Source organism: Sylvia atricapilla, chromosome 18, assembly GCF_009819655.1.
Source record: "Sylvia atricapilla isolate bSylAtr1 chromosome 18, bSylAtr1.pri, whole genome shotgun sequence".
Lineage (NCBI taxonomy): Eukaryota > Metazoa > Chordata > Aves > Passeriformes > Sylviidae > Sylvia > Sylvia atricapilla.
Window position 1 is genome coordinate 3,497,778 of NC_089157.1, and position 18,257 is coordinate 3,516,034.

General features: G+C 43.4%; 1 protein-coding gene across 13 annotated transcripts in view; it reads right to left on the bottom strand.

Annotated features, from left to right (window-relative positions):
- The window catches only part of TNRC6C (trinucleotide repeat containing adaptor 6C), a 98,897-nt gene that overhangs the window by 34,991 nt on the left and 45,649 nt on the right, over positions 1–18,257 (bottom strand). For all 13 annotated transcript variants that reach the window (XM_066332090.1, XM_066332086.1, XM_066332084.1 and 10 more), the window contains exon 5: positions 640–3,225. In XM_066332090.1, the coding sequence (XP_066188187.1) occupies positions 640–3,225 (2,586 nt within the window). The remainder of the gene's footprint in view (positions 1–639; positions 3,226–18,257) is intronic.

Sequence of the window (18,257 nt, forward strand, 5' to 3'; positions counted from 1 at the left end):
TAACCTAACTTCAGCCACCCTGGACATTTAACATCTTGAACCAGTCCTGCCTCTTGAGACCCACACAAAATCCAGGGTGCTGCCCACGCCTGACCCCTGAGAAGAGAACCATTTCTTCAGAAAAGACAACAAACTGGACAGAGAAACAGCAGCAGTCTAAATTAATGCAATTGTTAACAAACATCTGTTGCCAAGAGATGTTTTGCAGAAAAGAAACAGATGCAGACTGTCTAAACACACTGAGCCTGTGCAGTGTGGGACAGCACACAAATAACAGAAGAAAGGTTTGCCAAAACCCCCCAGCCTCTCAAAGGCTGAATTAAAAGGTGTTAAATAACTGTGGAAGAAATGTTAAAATAAATATGGATCCACAATCTAAGAACCTACCACGCTATTGACCAAACACTGTTTCAAACTTTTCTTACATTCATTTGCATTATGGCAATTTGTGTCAGGTTCCATGGATTCTGTCCTCAAGACAGAACTGCTTCAGAGTAAAGGAATAAACCTGTTCTGGACATAAACACGGGATTTCTACCCAAGACAGCGACAGGACAGACAGCATTCAGCAATTGCTACTGCTATAAAGCATCTCATAAACCCTTTTTCATGAAGTATTTCACAAAACTGTTGCCATACCTGGGCCAAGCAGCGGGGACCGGTTCGGCTGGGCACTTGACTGGTGCGATGGCTGAGGTTCAACCATGTTGGTGTTGATAATGGTGCTAGTGGTGGTGGTGTTGGTTGTGGTACTGCTCTGAATTATAGGATTATTTCTATCCCACATGTTTACAGTCTTGTTGTTGTTGTAATTTGGGTCGCCCCAAGCTGAGGTACCATCATCGATTTCCATCTTGCGGCGAATGGACGGTGGAGATGGCTCTTCCCAGCCAGTTGCCTCACAGTTCTCTTTTTGTTTGGCTGGCACTGGCCCACCAACCCACCCTGACCCCGTCTGTTTTACAGAAGCAGCTCCTCCCCAGTTACCCACATTGTTGTCCTGGGGTTTATTAGCCCAATTTTGTTGGGGGCCTGGCTTTAAAGATTCCCCCCAACTTGTACCTGTATTAGCCTTGCTGTTTGTGCCATTCCCCCACCCACTGGTCCCAGACTTTGTGGAATCATTCCAGCCAGACCCCGACCTATTATCAGAATCCCATCCAGATCCATTCTTCTTCCCATCACCCAAGTGTCCAGGAACAGACGATGAATCTGTCCAGTCTCCACCTCCCGAAGTCCAGCTCGGATTTGATTTCTGTCCATCTCCCCAGTTTTGAGATTTGGGTTTCTGAGGTTCACCCCAGGTAGGTGATTTGTCCTCCTGATTTGCGGTCCCACTCCACGCGTGGCCGCTTTTGGCAGCAGCAGCATTATTAACAGTAGTAGAGCTTGCTGACTCTCCCCACCCCCCTGGGCCATTTGGTGCTTTGTTGTTATTGTCTCCCCAACCTGTATTTGTTGGAACAGCTGCCGGTGGAGAGTTGACCCACCCAGATACTGAAGAGGTATTTGTACTGTTCATGATGGACCCATCGTTCTTCCCCCCTGAGTTTGAAGATTGAGTAGCTGCACAACCCCAGGCCTCAGTTCCATTGTCATTCTTCCGTTCAGACCTTGGGGACTCTTCAAATTCCCAGGCAGTGTTTTGCTTCACAGGGGTCTGTCCCCACCCCGTATTGGACAGGACCCTGGGGTCAAGGTCATTTCTTGGCAACTGAACTTGCCCTTGGTCTATCATCCCTTTGTCTCTCCTTCTGCCCTCTCCAGCCCCCTCCCTCCCAGTACTGCCTTCATTTTGACTCCCACCGCTGTCATTGCTTCCTTCACTAGCCGTGGTGCCAGACGCTGCAGCTTTGGCCCAAGAGTTCATTTGTTCATTGCCCTGCTGCATGGCAGGATTCGGACTGGTAACACTCGAGCTATCCCACCCTGTTGATCCTTTCCCGTTGATGTCGCTATTGGAATGCTGGTTCGGGGGCTTGCCCCACTCCCCGTTGACACCGTTGCTGGCGCTGCGGTTGGGGTGGCCCCAGGCTCCAGAATGCACGCTGCCAACCCCGCCACCGCCCCTGCCCCACGCCAGGACCCCGGGGCCGGAGGGAGGCCCCGAGTCCCACGCGTTCGCTCCGTTTCCTTCCTTTTGCACAGCACTGCTGGATCCGTTTTGTTTAGCACTTAATGCTGAGTTCACAGTGTCTCCATTCCCCTGACTGAACCCAGAATTGCTGTTTCCTGCGGCAGGATTACCTGGGGACATCCCCCATACTGAACTGCCTATTCCTTCACCACTGCCCCCGCTGACTTGAGAAACCGCTGTCCCGTTAGCACCAGGAAGGCCTTGCAGGTGGGGCGGGATGATGGCCCCCATGCCCACGGCCATCCCCCAGTTCGGCAGTCCGTTTGTCTGCATTGCATTGATAGGGTTTGGTGAAGAGTTCATGGGGTTAGTGTTATTTGGTCCATCAGTGTTAAGGTTCTGAGGTTGTACGCTGAAAGACACATTCTGAGAAGTGGACGTTTGTGGTTCTGTGCTCTCTTGCGGCAGCAAGTTTCCCCAAGCACCTAAGGTGCCTGTTGGGTTCCCATTCTGGTTGCCCATGTTCTGACCTATGGCACTGACTGGACTGCAAATACTGGAAGGGTTGCCTGCTCCCACAGTTCCTTCATGTCCAAGTACAGGCCAGGCAGCTGGATTGGCATTAGGGTTAAGGTTAAGATTCATGCCAGCATTCGAGTTGGAAGCACCCCAGCAGTTCTGACTTCTACCGTCTCCCATCATGTTGTCCATCTTTCCATCCCCACCACTGGCAGAGCAGTGAGCTAGGCCAGAGCTGGAGCCCGCAGCCACCCCCCACACCCTGGCCGAGCTGCCGTTGCCGTTTGCTCCACCAGCTCCAAGGGCACTCTGGTTAGAAGTGCTTTGGACGAGTGCTCCGTTGGCGCCATTATTGCCATTAGTTTTCTTTGTATGTCCAGTGAAGTTGCCTTGGGCACTCCCTGTAGCCATGCTACTGTTCTCTGAGCCACAGTTGGAGGCAGAGTCAGTGTCTGTAGTACATTCTGAGGCAGACTCAGTCTCAGCTCCGGTAATGGAAGGCCACGCTTCCTTGTCAGTCCTGTCTATTATCACTTTATCCCAGCTGCAGTTGCCTTCACTCCTGAAAGCGGGCTGCTGTCCCCAGTGGGAATTCTCATAATGGTCTCCCAATCCACTGTGGCTGAGATCTGAAAGGATCCAAGGTTAAAAATGAGTCCACTGTTCAAGCACTGCAAAAGCCCTCTATTAAGCACTGTTTTACATCACTAGTTACAACACTACATTCTGCTCAAATTTAGAGTACATTCTCTAACATAATACAGCAATTTTCCTCACTACAATGGAGCATGATGCTCATATTAATTTGTTTGAAGGGGTTTTTTTTTAATCTGGCAAGACTCTCAATTAAAATAACTAAACAATTTCATTTTAGAACAGAGCAAGTGTTTTTTAGCCCCCAGTGTACCAGTAAAAATAATAAGCAGGCAATAAATAAGAAGAACAAATATACTACTCTACATAAAAAGTCTAAAAGCAAATTTAGAAAAAACGCAGAACAGTATCTAGCAGACTCTTACCATTTATTTTGACTCAGTTCTCATTCTTCAGAGAAACACAAAGAAAAAGCATCCAATAAAAGAATGTAAAATGTCTGCCTGCTCTGAGATATTACATACACACCTACGTCACAACACACCAAATTCATACTGCATTTAGGTTTGTAAATCTTCCTGGAAATAAAGAAACAAATACAGACAGCAACCCTTATTGTAAGGTGCCAATTATAAATACCACTAATGTATGTTTTAGCAGAGAACTTGGGCATCTCTAAATAACTGACAGTTTTGTCAGGAAACTTACCTCTCACAGGCTTTACTTGTGGTTTAAACATCATTTTGCATTTGTACACACAATCCTCTGTGTCCCCAAGCCAATGAAAAGTGATGCTGTCCCTTTTCAGCACTGTCACATCCTCAAACACAGACACTAATCCAAAAAATTCATCAAAAGCTCTTGAGCAGCTGCTTGCTCACCACAGTACGACGATAAAATGGAAGGCACAACATGTCTCATGTTAAGAACACAAGCTTTGGTCAAGATTTTGCATTTACTTTCCATCCCAATTGTTCGGTAGAAGATTATTTCTCTTACTTTCTTTTGACAGAAATTTGACAACAAGTATTTTGGTCTGATCCAAGAGATCTGTATGGGAAACAATCTGCAGAAGGGCTCCTCTTTAACTGCTTGCACATATCAAAGTAAAAAATTTTGGATGTCAATTATTTTTACTTGCTTTAAATCTGCTGAAACATGGCTTCTACTCTCTGTGATTTATGAATAAAATGAATATTTTTGTGGGAAAGATGGATGCAACAAATCTCCCAAACAAGTTGTTAACAATGAATGCCTAATATGAATTAATTTAAATCGCAAATACGTTGGTGCAACTAGCTCCCCTAATTAGAGGTGTTCTGATACTGCAGAAATTACTCCCAAGATTAGAAAAAGCTCTCTCTGACAAAGTCTTGTTCACACATTTCACCTGTAGCTTTTTAAGGTCATTACTTGGTTGCCTTATGAAGATTTTGCAAGATGAAGAAATATATGCTAAACCAACCCAGACTGCTTTTTCCTTTTTTAAATTTAAATTAATTGAAGCAGAAGAAAGAATCTTAGAGAAAGGAAGAGAAAACTTTCTTAGCTCACCACCTATCTTATGATACCAAGGAAAGACCTAAATAACCAGAGAAAACAGAGTTGCTTTGGTTTGAAGGGACCTTAAAAATCATCTCATTCCACTCTCTGCCATGGGCAGGGATGCCTCTCACTATCCCAAACCCTGTCCAACCTGGCCTTGGACACTGCCAGGGATGGGGCAGCCACAGTTTCTCTGGGCATCCTGTGCCTCATCACACTCACAGGGAATAATTTCTTCCATAATAATTGACAAGTACACGACAAATCTCAAAGAATGAACAGAACCACGTTGATTTACCTGGATTCCTTCTTCTACATGCAGTGGGGAAAGGAAGAAAGCATCCTGTTACTCCTGGACACAGCCACTGCTACAGCACAGAGCTGAGGAAGCACACTGAACATTTACCTGACAGTCTAGATTTGCTACACAGGTGTTACACAGACCAGAATCCCAGATAAGACATGGAAGGGGAAGGCAGGCTGTGAAAAGACTTAAAAAAGGGTCAGCAGGGTCAGAGAAATGAGCCGAGGAACATTCTTAGCAGAGTAGGAATGAACAAAGGAAAAAAAGCAGCAGCAGGCCAGGTCAGAAGATAAGAAGTTGAGGCAACCAAGAAATCAGATAAGAGGAGTTATACGAGATTTTTTTCAACCCTGTGGGTGGTGCAACTCAGGGCTGCCTTTGAGCCTTGACAGAAGGATTTGAAAGTGGCTGGAAATACATTGTTCCAATGAAAGGTCTCCTCAAAGCCCAAAGCTCAGCTCTGTGGGTGGGTGCTGGGGGAGCAGTGGTGCTGCCTGAGCAGAGCTGCGCAGGGCAGGCTGGGGAAGGAGGATCAGGAGAGCACCAGGACATCTCCATACTCACAGGAACACAACCACAGTTGATGAGAGGAGATGAGATGAAAGGGAGCTGCTTGTTTAATCAGTTCCTTTCCCCCAAAGATGGTGGTTAAAGCAGCGCTCAAATTTGAGAGCACTTAAGAGACAGAATAAAGGGAAGGAGTGGGATTGAAGACGACAAAATAGCTTAGAACGATTGCTGAGAGCAGGGAGCAAAACAATTTGTTAAATAAGAGACCAGATCTTGAGGAGCAGTAAGAGAAACCAAGGATAGAAAATTATGATGGAGAAGAACTATAAAACCCAAGAGATGCCCATACTAAGCAGAAAATGGCCAAAGGCCGGGGCTTGGCCAAGCTACTCCAGGCAGAATCCTGCCAGGAACACACAGCTCCAACCCCTCCATCTTCCCAAGACTTTGCAAATCCAGGTGCTCCCTTTTCCTGTCCCGTTGGCACAGTCGCTCTTCCCCAGGTTCAGATGATTTGCTCAACAATGACCACGGGCTAATCTGGAAGTGGTGACTTTGGAGGGATTACAATAATTCTGTGTAGGGGATGTGAAATCAGTGATCCTCCTCTGGAGCAGCAGGTCCCTCAAGTCAAGGATTCAAAAATCAGAGAAAAGACTATGCCATAACCTCAGAGGGTCTAACACCCACTGCAACAATCGGTTCTAACACCAAAGGCTGCTGCCATAAAGCTCCTAAGAAAAAGGACAGATAAAGAGAATGGAAAATAAAATTCACAAAATGAGCAGAAACCTGTAAAAACTGGGGCTTTGCTACCAGACAAACCAAGAGTTTAAAAATGGATCTTGAAGAGAATAAGTATTATATTCTTGTCTCTGAAAGCAAATAACAAAAGGGCATTTTTTCATTTTCTTTCAAGTAAAAGGGGCTTTCTGCTATGAAATAAATAATGAGTAGCACAGCCTTACTTAATCTGTAAAGACCTTAAACATTTTGGATAAATAATGAATGCAAAATATTTTATATAATTAGATCTAGATAACTTTTCTGTTTGTTTGGGTTTTTGGTTGTTTTTTTTTTTTTTTTTTTTTTTTTTTTTTTTTTGTTTTGTTTTGTTTTGTTTTTTTGTTTTTGTTTTGTTTTTGTTTTTGTTTTTTTTTAAACGCAGATTTCCTCCAACTTTCTAGCAAACTAATTCTTCACAGAAAATCCCAATATTTTCTTTCCTTTTCAAAGTTGTTAAGACTGAAATGGGAAACCCATTTTAAAAATTCTTAAAAATCGGTTCCTCTTTATTTATGCAAAGATGTGAAATAAAAGCACTGAGTGCACCAGAAGCATTTTTATCCCTCCTCTGTGAGCTGAGCAAAGACTGTAAACAAGGCACAAGAAACAGGAACCACAGGTATTCCGTGTTAGCAAATCCTAGTGCTGGGACACCACAAAGTGAAAACAATTTTTAAATTAATACTTTGTGCTTCAAAATCTTAATTATGCATCTTTTATAAAATATCGTTCCCCTGATCAACAACATTTCTTCAGCCATCAGGAAGGAAATATTAATTTTAGAATAATGGCTCAAATTCGTTTTTAATAAGCACAGAACTTCTGTCCAACAGCAACCATACACATGACCTGAAAAATGCACAGCTCTGATCAGCATAACCAATAGCATGAGGGGGTTGTTTTGTTTTGGATTGCTGTTTTTTTTAAATAATATCCTTAATAGGGTGGGAGGAGACTACTGGTGTTATTATGTACTGTAGCCAACATACTCGACCAGCTTCAATTCAGTACTTATTAAAAACAGAAAACATTTTTGGCTGTATTGGGTAACGAATAATTAGTTGCAAAATCAGTTTAGTGTTTACATACATTACAAATGCAGAATATGAGTAGAGTGAAATGGGAGAAGCTGTTGCATACATTTCTTAGAAAAGCAAAATACTTTGCCTGCACACGCAACTGACCCCAAACTTCTCCCCTTCTCTGAAAATCTCATTTACAATTGTATTTTTTTCTTTTATTCAGCTGAGTTAAAAGCAACTGTATCTTCATAAATTCCATTGCAGCCATCAGTTCAAATGCTGTGCAGTAAAATCCTGTCTCCCCAACTACAACACAACATTCAGCTGACTTTGGAACCAACGTACAGACAGGGTACGAAATAGCAAAACCTGGGATATTTTTAATGGAACATTAGTAATAAATTGTGCTCTCCCCATTTTAAATCAGATCTAACAGTGGCTCCTCTCTCATTACTTGTGTTATTTTTCAGCCCACGTTCGTCACGTAACAACCACCAGACCAGACCCCCCGGCTCGCCCTGGGCTGCCCAAAGGACAGATGACAGACGGTGCTCCCTGCTCTGACTTGCAGAACACAGAAAAATCCCAAGGGCCACTGACAGTGCCACTGGGGATTTTCCTCCACACAGAAAGGTTAGTGATCCTGAGTCAGAATATGAGAAAAAAAGGGCAAATTGCTTTTTCTCCCCCCCTCATAATATAGTTTTCAATTCAACATGTCTTTGGTCTTTAAAATACTATGAGTTTTTCCAAATCGAAATTAAATAGGAATTGACAGGAACATTTTAAGTGCTAAATCAAATGTAGCCTAATTCCACAAAGAAAACATGACATAAACATCTATTCTGAAGCACGAAATATAATAAAGCAGAGAATATGGGCATTGCAGTGTTAACATTTCAGGTTACCTGCTGCATCCAGCTCTAGGCATAGAGACAAATTTGAAAACTGGTATCTACAAAGCTCACTGACAACAAGTCTCATGGATTGAGGAAGCTGAAATCTTGCACAGCACACATAATGTGGAAAAGCAGAAAAGAGATGGAAGCATTGAATAAAGCAGCTTTATTTATTTTAAAACTAAACCATAGCTAAGCCCACACAGGGGAAAGCCTGTTATCCCCTTTTCATTTTCTGCACTACGGCATTCAAACGTAGTTCCTTCCCTCTGATGCTGAAAGCTTTCAAATGCATCAAGAAAACAAGCAAAAATAAACAAGATTTCTCATTATTAGTAGAGATTCCACTAAATGCTACCTCTCCGACACAAAAGCAGCAGTAGAAAACACCAAATCATTGCATTTTTCTGCTCAGTGCAACATATCTTTACAAGCAGCTTGCTGCGAAGACGCCATTTTATCAAACCTGAAACGCAGCCAAAAGCTCAGGACGCTGTGCTGCTGCTCTCTCGCTGAAATGTTATGTAATAAATTGATTTAACAGAAGCAGATGCTATTTTCTCAGGGTTAGGGTTACTTTCTCTCTTTTTTTGGCTCTAAAAAAGGGCTGATGGGTAATAAAATACCTGAAGAAAGGAGCCGCCCAACCATCCTAGGAGACGCTACATTGTGTGCAGAGCTGTTTCTACTCCTGCCTCTACGTTCTCCAGGGCTCCCGGCTTCAATATGTCGGCTGTGTACAGTGTAAGCCTCATCCTGTAGAGCTGCCAAGAAAATCTCTCTGTGCGAGCGCGCGCCCAGACAACCTGCGAGCCCGGCCGGGCCTCGGCTGCACTGGCTATGGAAATGCCCTTTCCACGCACAGCCCTCCTCCCCCTTCGCCCAGCTCCGCTCCCCGGCTCTAGGTGAAGGTATCAACAGAGCAGGATTTTTAAGCTTTGATTATCTAATTGCAGCTGACACTAAACCGATCTTCCTTCCTCTTTAAATTCTTTCAACTGTCACAAAACATTTTCACTTCAGGACCCAGCTACAATTAGCGCCCGTAGCTGCTTTTCTGCCGCTTTTGAAAGTCAGCCAAGAGAAGACGCGGGTGTTGCTGAATGCCTGCCCCGGCTCCTGCCTCCTGTCTGGAGTCCTCCTCTTTCCTCCTGCCCCAGCTCCTGCCTCCTCCTGCCCGGTGTCCTCCTCCATTTCACAGCCCCATCTCCTGTCTCCTGCCTGGTGTCCTCCTCCCTCTCCCAGCCCCATCTCCTGCCTCCTTCCCAGTGTCCTCCTCCCTCTCCCAGCCCCATCTCCTGCCCATCGCCCTCCTCCCTGCTCCAGTGCCAGCTCCTGCCTCATCGTTCTCCCTGCCCTGGCTCCTTCCTGTGCCAAGCGTCCTCTCCCCTGCCCCAGCTCCCGCCAGCCACCCTCCTCCCTGCCCCAGCGGCAGCTCCCAAGTCCCAGATGTACCCTGGACTGCTGCCAAGCCCTTAATGACTTCCCTGCCTCTATCTAAACCAGCTCTAAGTGGCAAACGCGAGCGCATTAATCAGCAGCGCAGTTGTTTATAGAGGCAGGGAAGAGCCGCCCGAACAATGCGGCAGGAGCGGGCGCTGGCTGCGCCTGCACAGCGGGACCAACCATCTTGGAACACCCTGGGCTGGGAGCCTCGGCTTCCTCCAAGGCACAGCAACCCTCAGAGTGAGCAGAATGGGGCAGCTTTACATTTCTAGCGCCTAAAGATCGTCATAAATTCCGAGACTGTGCGTAGAGGGCATTTATCAGTGCCCACACGCAGATCTCGAAGGCTAATTCGCACAAACTTCCAGCACGTCTAATACACTCCTTTACGATTATTTCCCCTCCTACCTGCCCCAAATACATATTAATGACGTGGTAAATGGGGCACGTTTCAACTTTGCTGTTTCAGTTCCTGCCAGGGGCTCATGGGAGAGGTGCCGCCCCTCTGCGCTGGACTCATGCCAATGGCTCTTTAAAGCTTCGGCCACTCTCAGGGTCGCTGCCACTCCACCACCCAGGCACAAATCGCTGCTGCTATTCTTGACTCAAGAACTGCTCCACTGAAGGACTCCTGAAAATAGTTGGTTTCCTCCTGAAGACATTTATTCTCTCTTTCCCTGCAACAGTCGCTGAATACCAGTCGGGTTCAACCTCATTTCAGAAACAACAGATAAATGGAAATCAAACCTGTTTGGTTTTGTTTCTATTCAGAAAATTATTTCAAATGCACCCAGGAACTAAGCTTGAGAGACAGTACTGCAAGAACAGTTTTAAGTGGAACCACTGTTGTGATATATAATATTCCTTTAAAACTAACTATACATGATTGAAATTTCCATTAGTTAAAATGATGCATCAAAACTGGGCTCCTTGTACTTTTCCTATAAATAACACAAACTTCCTATAATCAACTTCAATTTATGAAGGCAAGTACTTATACAGGGCATCTATTGAAGGGGACTTTTTTTACCAGTCAGGGCACACAGAAAGGTAAAGAACCTTAAGAAATGAGTCAGAGCCCATTAAAAGGCTTGGAAGCAAAATCAAGTGCAGCTTCCAACCAACTGTGCTGGCAGAGCACATCCATTCCCATCCTATCTTGGGCCAACTTTGATGGGGAATGTGTCTCATAAATTTGAAATTCACAATTATTAATACCTGAAGACTAAAAATGGAGATCTGAGAGGTGATGCAGCCCACTCACCTGGTCTAAGGAACTATTCCTGACACACACAAGGTGAAATTATCCCAACTCAGCAAGGAAGGCCTCCAGCAATGGAGCCTGCACATTCCCAAGTGCTCTATCTCACTTCTCAAGACAGCTTTCATACTGGCACGCTTTTCCTAATGCTCACCCTCAATCTTCCTTGTTGAAATTTAAGCCCATAATTTCTTATCTGATCCATCATAGGCACACAGAAGGTATCATTTCCTTCCCTGCAGCAAGATTTAGGTATCTCAGCATTTATAATTCCAATCTTCCTTTCACTCAGGAGCTCTGATTCCTTCCTGCTTGGCAAGGCTTTTCTCCCAAGATCTCTACCCATTCCTGTTGCATTTCTCTGCTTCTTCCAAGCTCCTTCTGAAGCACAGGACCCTAGGATCATTCTAACAGTTACTCTGATTTACATTTCCTCAGTTCTAACTTTCTCACCTCTTAACATTGGTTGGCTTTTTTCTCTTTTGTAGTTTTCATACTCTTAAAGTGACCACATTGCTCCAATCCATCCTCTGCTTGGTCTACTGAATGCCATCAGTAGAATGAATGTCATCATTTCCAGACAACTGGAAACTCTATTTCCTGAAATGCTCTAACTTGCTGTAGCTTTAGTTTTAAGTTTACAGATAAAGAGGAGAGGTATTTAAAGTGTTCCTGATGCCATCCATCAGTTCCCTCTGTCCCACACACCTTGCTTTTACTACTGACTCACTTATGAACGACTTAGCTTTTTATTCTTTGGGGCTTTTTTCCCTCCAAACTGCTACAAATGTCTTTATTTCTTTCTTGTAGCATTATATATGATTCCTGAGCCGTACAAATTCAGCTTTCCTGTAATTTTCGCATGATCTTAAGTGTGCATCTGGGACTTTCTCCTCTTCCCAAGGACTAAACCCAAACCTGTTCCCTGGTCACTTTGATGTTAGTCACTTTTTACCTCTTTACTTCTCCACCATCAGGACAGGTCCTGCCACTTGATCTCTTCACATACTTTGTCAGAAAACTGCCACCTGCACATTTGACCACCTTGCCAGGCTGTTTCCTGACCTTTCTTTCCTCAGAGACCTGGGCAGTTCGTGTCCCTGGCTGTCCCTGCGGCACAGCCATCCACAGTGAAGCAGAAAAGACAAAGCTCTGCAGCTCCTGAAGCAAAAGCAGCCCCCTTTGAGCCATCGAGATTTTGCACAGCCCCACTCTTTGAAAGCAAGGACAGCAAAACTACAAAAGCACCTCAGTTATTTATTCTTCCACAGATTTCTATTTCTCTTTCTCCCTGTGCAAAATACTAATCACTATCAAAGAGATTTGAAGCAGCAGATTTATTTTTCATGCTCTGCTGCCTGATGTCAGATAACATCCACAATACAGAAAAATTCGTTCCAAAGATTAGTTTACTGATGAGTTTTTACCATAATTTTTCATTCCTAATACTCGTATTTGGGCTACACAGAGACTGCCACTTCTTTGTATTCAAAGCATTGTAAGGAGTTTTTGAAAATTTTGATGGGAGAGAAAACTCTGAACTAGTTGAGATTCACTTCCCACAACTTTCCTATTATTGCAGTTCAGAAAATGTTCATCATCCAGGAGACAGAACCATGGGTTAGATCCTTTCTCTGCATTATTTGCTACATTTATGGCCTCGTGTGATGTTTTAACTTTTGTCTAAAGCACCTGTGACCTTTGGGAACACTGCCTGACTTCCAGGGCCACACATCACACATCAAGTGCTACCAAATGCTAAACAAAACCCTGAGAAACAACACAAGGATACAGAAACACAGTAACCTCCTACACCTGAACATCCCCTTACAGCACTAATTGAGTGAGACAAGTGGCAAAAAAATGTAACCAAGCCAAATTCTGGTGATTTTTTCCATGTTTTGACCCCAGTAGTAGGAAAACTTTTCCACAGCCACGTTACAAGAATGTGTGTACAGTGATGAGCTGTACAGTGGATTGCTCTGCAAACAGAGCTGTGGAAGGATCGAAGCTGTCGGGAGTTTCTTGGCAGGATGGAATTGTGTGTTTGTCACATACAGTCACCTTCCACTGAAGCAGCATGAAGAGCCAATTCCTGTGTTTCCATGCTGTTTTCTTCATTTGAGATCAACAGCCATGACACCATAAAGCACATCATCCAGCTATTATGGAGAACAATTTTTTAAAGTGTATTTTCTATATAAAGTGTGAAATTATATACATAGGAAGTGTGCAAACACAATAAATAAATATAACATAAATTCTACTTTAAAGATTTTAGTGTTTTAACTATTACATATTAAAAACTCTGCTCTGGGAGATCCAGAATAAATCAATTTTAAAAGTTTCTGGTTTTAATTGTGTAACTTTCCAACTAAAAGCAAAAACACAGTAATGTCTTGCCAGCAAAGATACGCTACTAATGGAATTGCAGAATATGGGCCCAAAGAGGTGAAGTTCAGCAAATCATTTCCATAAAAGCACTTTTCACATGTGCTTTGTTTGTCAAAGCTCAGCCTGTTTGCAATGCCTCCAGGAGATCAAGCTAAATCTTATTTCAGACTTTCGAAATTAAACTTTATTAATGTATTTCAGAACTGCTTTGGCACATGTGCACACCTTACCTACAGCCATCACAAATCACAACGAGCTGAACTAACTGCTCAAGCTGAATTCCTCAAGCATGACTTTAGCAGAAAGGACTTTATTACTTTGTTGGATCTGATGGAACAACTGTATGTCAAAGCTTATCAGTGTTTTCCAACTCTACCGACTGGCTTTAGAAGGCATGATAATCTCTCCCTAAAACTTTCTCCAAATTTGACTTTACAACCATATAAAATTGCCCAGTCTGAGGGAATTCTGAAGTAATTCCAGTTAGAGGATTGGATGTTCGGAGTGAACATTGTCAGACATGATTTAAACAGTAACCAGCATATTTTAATCTTGCTTCCTAAAAAAATTAGCAAAACCAAAGTTAATACAAAGAGTTAGCAAGAAGAGTTACCCTGTCACAGAGCAGCACTCATTAACTGCCAGCTGCCCACTTCAAGGTGTACACCACACCATGTCATGAGCATGAATCTCTCAACTGCAGCTAAAGAAATCTTCAAATGCAAAATAAACCTTCCAGCTCCGGAGAAAAGAAGAATAAAGTTCAGCACAAAATCTGGCACCAGCCCACACGCGAAAAACAAATCTCTGTTTGTAACTGCTGTCAAATTCTCACTTCACAACAAACAACAGACAGAACAAATTAAGAGTGTAACTCTAAGTTCTCACAATGCTGGTGTGTTTACTCATGCTGATTTCTGCAGGAGTTACTTGCTCTCATTTCTTTCTGGACTCTGGAAACAGATAATATGGATCTGTTCTGCAAAATACTCTATTTGCCAATAAAAAGATGGGCCCAAGTTCCCCCCTGACTCCTGCAGAACGTGGTAGGTTGTTTTTGAGTTGACAGATGGTGGTTTCACATGGCTGAATTTCAGGAAAGTCAAAGGCATCTTGGAGGAAAACTGATTACTCCTTTTGATCTCTGTTCTAATAATCATCAAACACACTGGTTGCCTGGAGACCCCTGTATAAAATTCATCATTTGTAAAGAAACTAAGAAATCTCTATTACTTGTTATTTTTAATCTCTCATGGTAGCTTCCAGAAATTATCCGAATTCTTTTAGATTACACAGCAAAGGATCATTCCAATAATTCAATTAATGGCAAAATGCCTCACACCTTAATGAGGGAAGTTAACTACTCACCTGTTTAGTGGAGTTAAATGACAAAGTGGGGAGGGAAAAGATAAAGAGTCCCATCTTTAAGTAAAAATAACAAACTAGACCAGATAATAGAATACTGCTCATAAATTAGAGATACAGCTTTCCTTCAGTGTAATCCTGGAAAGGATTAAAGAGGGGGCAGGTCAAGAACAAGCTCTGTAGCTCAAGACAGACGTTCCAGACAAATAACTATTCTACTCTAAAGTACCTCAGAAAACAGTTCTGTAATAGTTAACAATGAATAAAAGACTGTTTTCAAGGGGTAAGATTTATAAAATATTTTATGCAATTTGAAATGTTTTAATTTTGTAACAGTTTGCCTGGTTAATGTTTTAGAGATTACCTTAAGAGAGAAACAAAAAATCCCTACTCTCATCCACTTCACTGATATTTCTAAGTGATAAACCTGACAAAGAATATATTAGTGGCCATTAATTCCCACTTGCCTTACATTGGCAGAACATCCTTTTTAATTCATGACATTGCAGTTAAGTTCTGATAAGTGTTTTGGATAGGCCAAGGCAGTAGATAACAGGGGCTGCTGATAAGAGAATAAAGAGATAAAATAGTGTGATTTTTAGAGTGGAGAGACTGGCAATGACTCTAACAGTATTCCTTGTACTCAGGTAGTTATAAATAAAGCCTGAAAGGAATGTGGATGCATAATTACAAGTTAAATCTGAAGGGATGTGATGCTCTAAGAAGAAATGCGACAGACATGAACTCATATCAAACACCTTCTGGGTACAAGATGCCCACATAGGACAATTCTGACTCTTTGATTCCACCAGATCATCCATAACAAGGTGTTGCTGTGGTTCATGATGAGCCTAAAGAAGCCAGCCCAGGTCTGAGGGGCTCTGGACAGGGCAGGACAGGGAGGGAGCCCTGAGCACAACTGCATCGCTGCCTTTACACCTTGAGGATGCCCAATAATGCCCTGGCAGGGATCCCTCTCCCACAGTGCAGGTGCTGTTCAGACAAAATTCCTCTTTACATGTGGCTCAGGTACCTACAACACTAACTCTTCTGGACAAGTTTGATTTTTTTGTTCCTTCCCATTATTTCCCCAGAGAACTTTTACCTGCAAAGACTCTTTTGTAAATGAAATACCCAGGGAACCAGACACAGACATTGAAAGGAGAACAGTTCCCACTGATGCTAAGAGAAGGATGGCAAAAGGCTTCCTTTCAAGAAAGTATTTCTTAGTGAGAATCCTCCAGTTTAAAATTCTTAATATTCACAAAAAACATACCAGTTTGAGCAAGATTTCTGGGAAAATTCTTATGTTTACAGGATATAGAATTCTCTGGTTTTTTCTATATCTAACAGTCACTCAAATCCCAACAGCTGAGAGGAAAAGGCTTTGGCCTTCCCTGGGTACTCTCCTACTTCTTTGCTCTTTATGCTCGACAAGAGGAAAACAAAAGCCTGTATGAGAAGACTGAGCCAGGCTGTGAATATGTGCAATTCATGGCTATAAAGGTCTCTCAGGAGAGAGATACTCCTCCCTTGGCCTCCCAGGGCAGCCAAGCACAGAGCTGCTGTTGTTATAAGCCAAGCTGGACATTTATTTTTTCCTCCTGTGCCTGCAGTCAGTAAATGAGCTGATGCTCCACCTGCTGGAAAGAACTACATGAGCTCCAGAATTCAGCAAGTTCTTTCTGTGTGGAAAAGGCCATCACTGAGATCTCAAAACACCACCTCGTGTCAGCAGACAAAAGGGTAGCCAAGATTTAACTCGTTTCAGATGCTGTTCCAAGGGGTCTGCTCAGTGTACAGATCGTGTGGTGCCTTTGAAACCTTTTGTTTTGACTTGACAGAGTAAAGAGCAACAGGACAATTGTGACTCTACGGACAAACTGCTACTGAGTAATTAAAACTGCAAGTTTAGATTTGAAGTGAGGAAGAAATTATTTACTCTGAGGGTAGTAAGACCAGAGGAGGCCATGGAAATGCTCCAAGGGCTGAAGGCACTCTGCCCTGGACACAGGCTGGGAGAGGTGGGAATGCCCAGCCTGGGGAAGAGAAGGCTGCAGGGAAACCTCAGGCCCCTTCCAGTGCCTGAAGGAGCTCCAGGAGAGCTGGAGGGGGACTTGGGCCAAGGGATGGAGGGACAGGACACAGGGAATGGCTGTAAGCTGAAGAAGGGGAGGTTTAGATGAAATATTAGGAAGAAATTCTCCACTCTAAAGGTGGTGAGACACTGGTGCCAAGCTGGATGGGGCTTGGAGCAGCCTGGTCTGGTGGAAGGTGTCCCAGCCCATGGCAGGGGGGTGGAATGAGATGAGCTTTAAGGTTACTTCAGCCCAAACCATTCCATGATTATGATGCTAAGGAACACTTTTGCAAAGAGTTTGATCTGGGTTAACTTGTTCAGGGAAATAATATAAAATGAAGCTGAAAAGCTGCTGCACTGTTTCTTTTCCTCTCATTTCTACTAACTTTTACTGTACTCTGAACTTTTCCAATGGTAACATAAAAGAAGCAAAAAAATAAAACCCCCCAAACTAATTCAACAGTGTAAAACATCTGCTGAGGGTCGCCAGACTGGCTGATATACTACACACACAGCAAGTTAAAATAGGAATTGGGGAAAAAATAAAGCCTCAAGGTAGAAATGCATCTGGCAAGATCAAAGTCAGACAGCTAGTACTACACTGTTACAAGCAAAGTTCTTTTATGAGTTATGTTCTGATTTACAGTGGCCTTTGTTTCATTAAACTCTAACACAGATGCTTCAGATGCATCTACAATGATGCCTGCAAGAAACCTCCTGACCCTCAGGCAGCCTGAGCCACTTCAGCAGGCTGCTCTGTGTGTCCCACATAAATAAAGATTAGAGGGGCAACTCCAACCTCTGCTTCCCAGGACCTGAGGGAATGGCTGGAGCTGTGCCAGGAGAGGTTTGGGTTGGATTTTGGGAAAGGTTCCCCCAGAAGGTGCTGGCACTGCCCAGGCTCCCCAGGGGATGGGCACAGCCCCAGAGCTGCAGGAGCCTTTGGGCAGCACTCCAGGGATGCCCAGGGTGGGATTGTTGGGGTCTGTGCAGGGCCAGGAGCTGCACTGGGTGATCCTGGGGGTCCTTCCAGCTCAGGATATGCTGTGATTTCTATGGTGCCAGAGTTCTGAAAATAAAATAATAAACATAACTCTGACACAGAACATTAGTCTGACAGTTAACAAACACTTCCCAATCCAGAAGAAGCCAAGATTGTCAGAACCATCTCTAATGAATTGAGATTTGCAAGGAAGATTGCTGTTAGAGAAGTTAGAGAATGGCTGTGAAATTATTACTTTCCATCTCACTAAAGCCAAATACTTGAGAATACAGAAGCAGAACCTCTTCCCTCTCTAAAAAAGAACCATTTTAATAAATAATCAATTGTTTCATTTTGTATGTTCAGTTTTGGGTTTCTGGGGAGTAGCTGAGTGATATTTTCAAATGTATTTCAATAACCATAGAAGCTGTAATTTCAGAGATCGTTCTCTTATCTAACTAAAACTTCTAAGG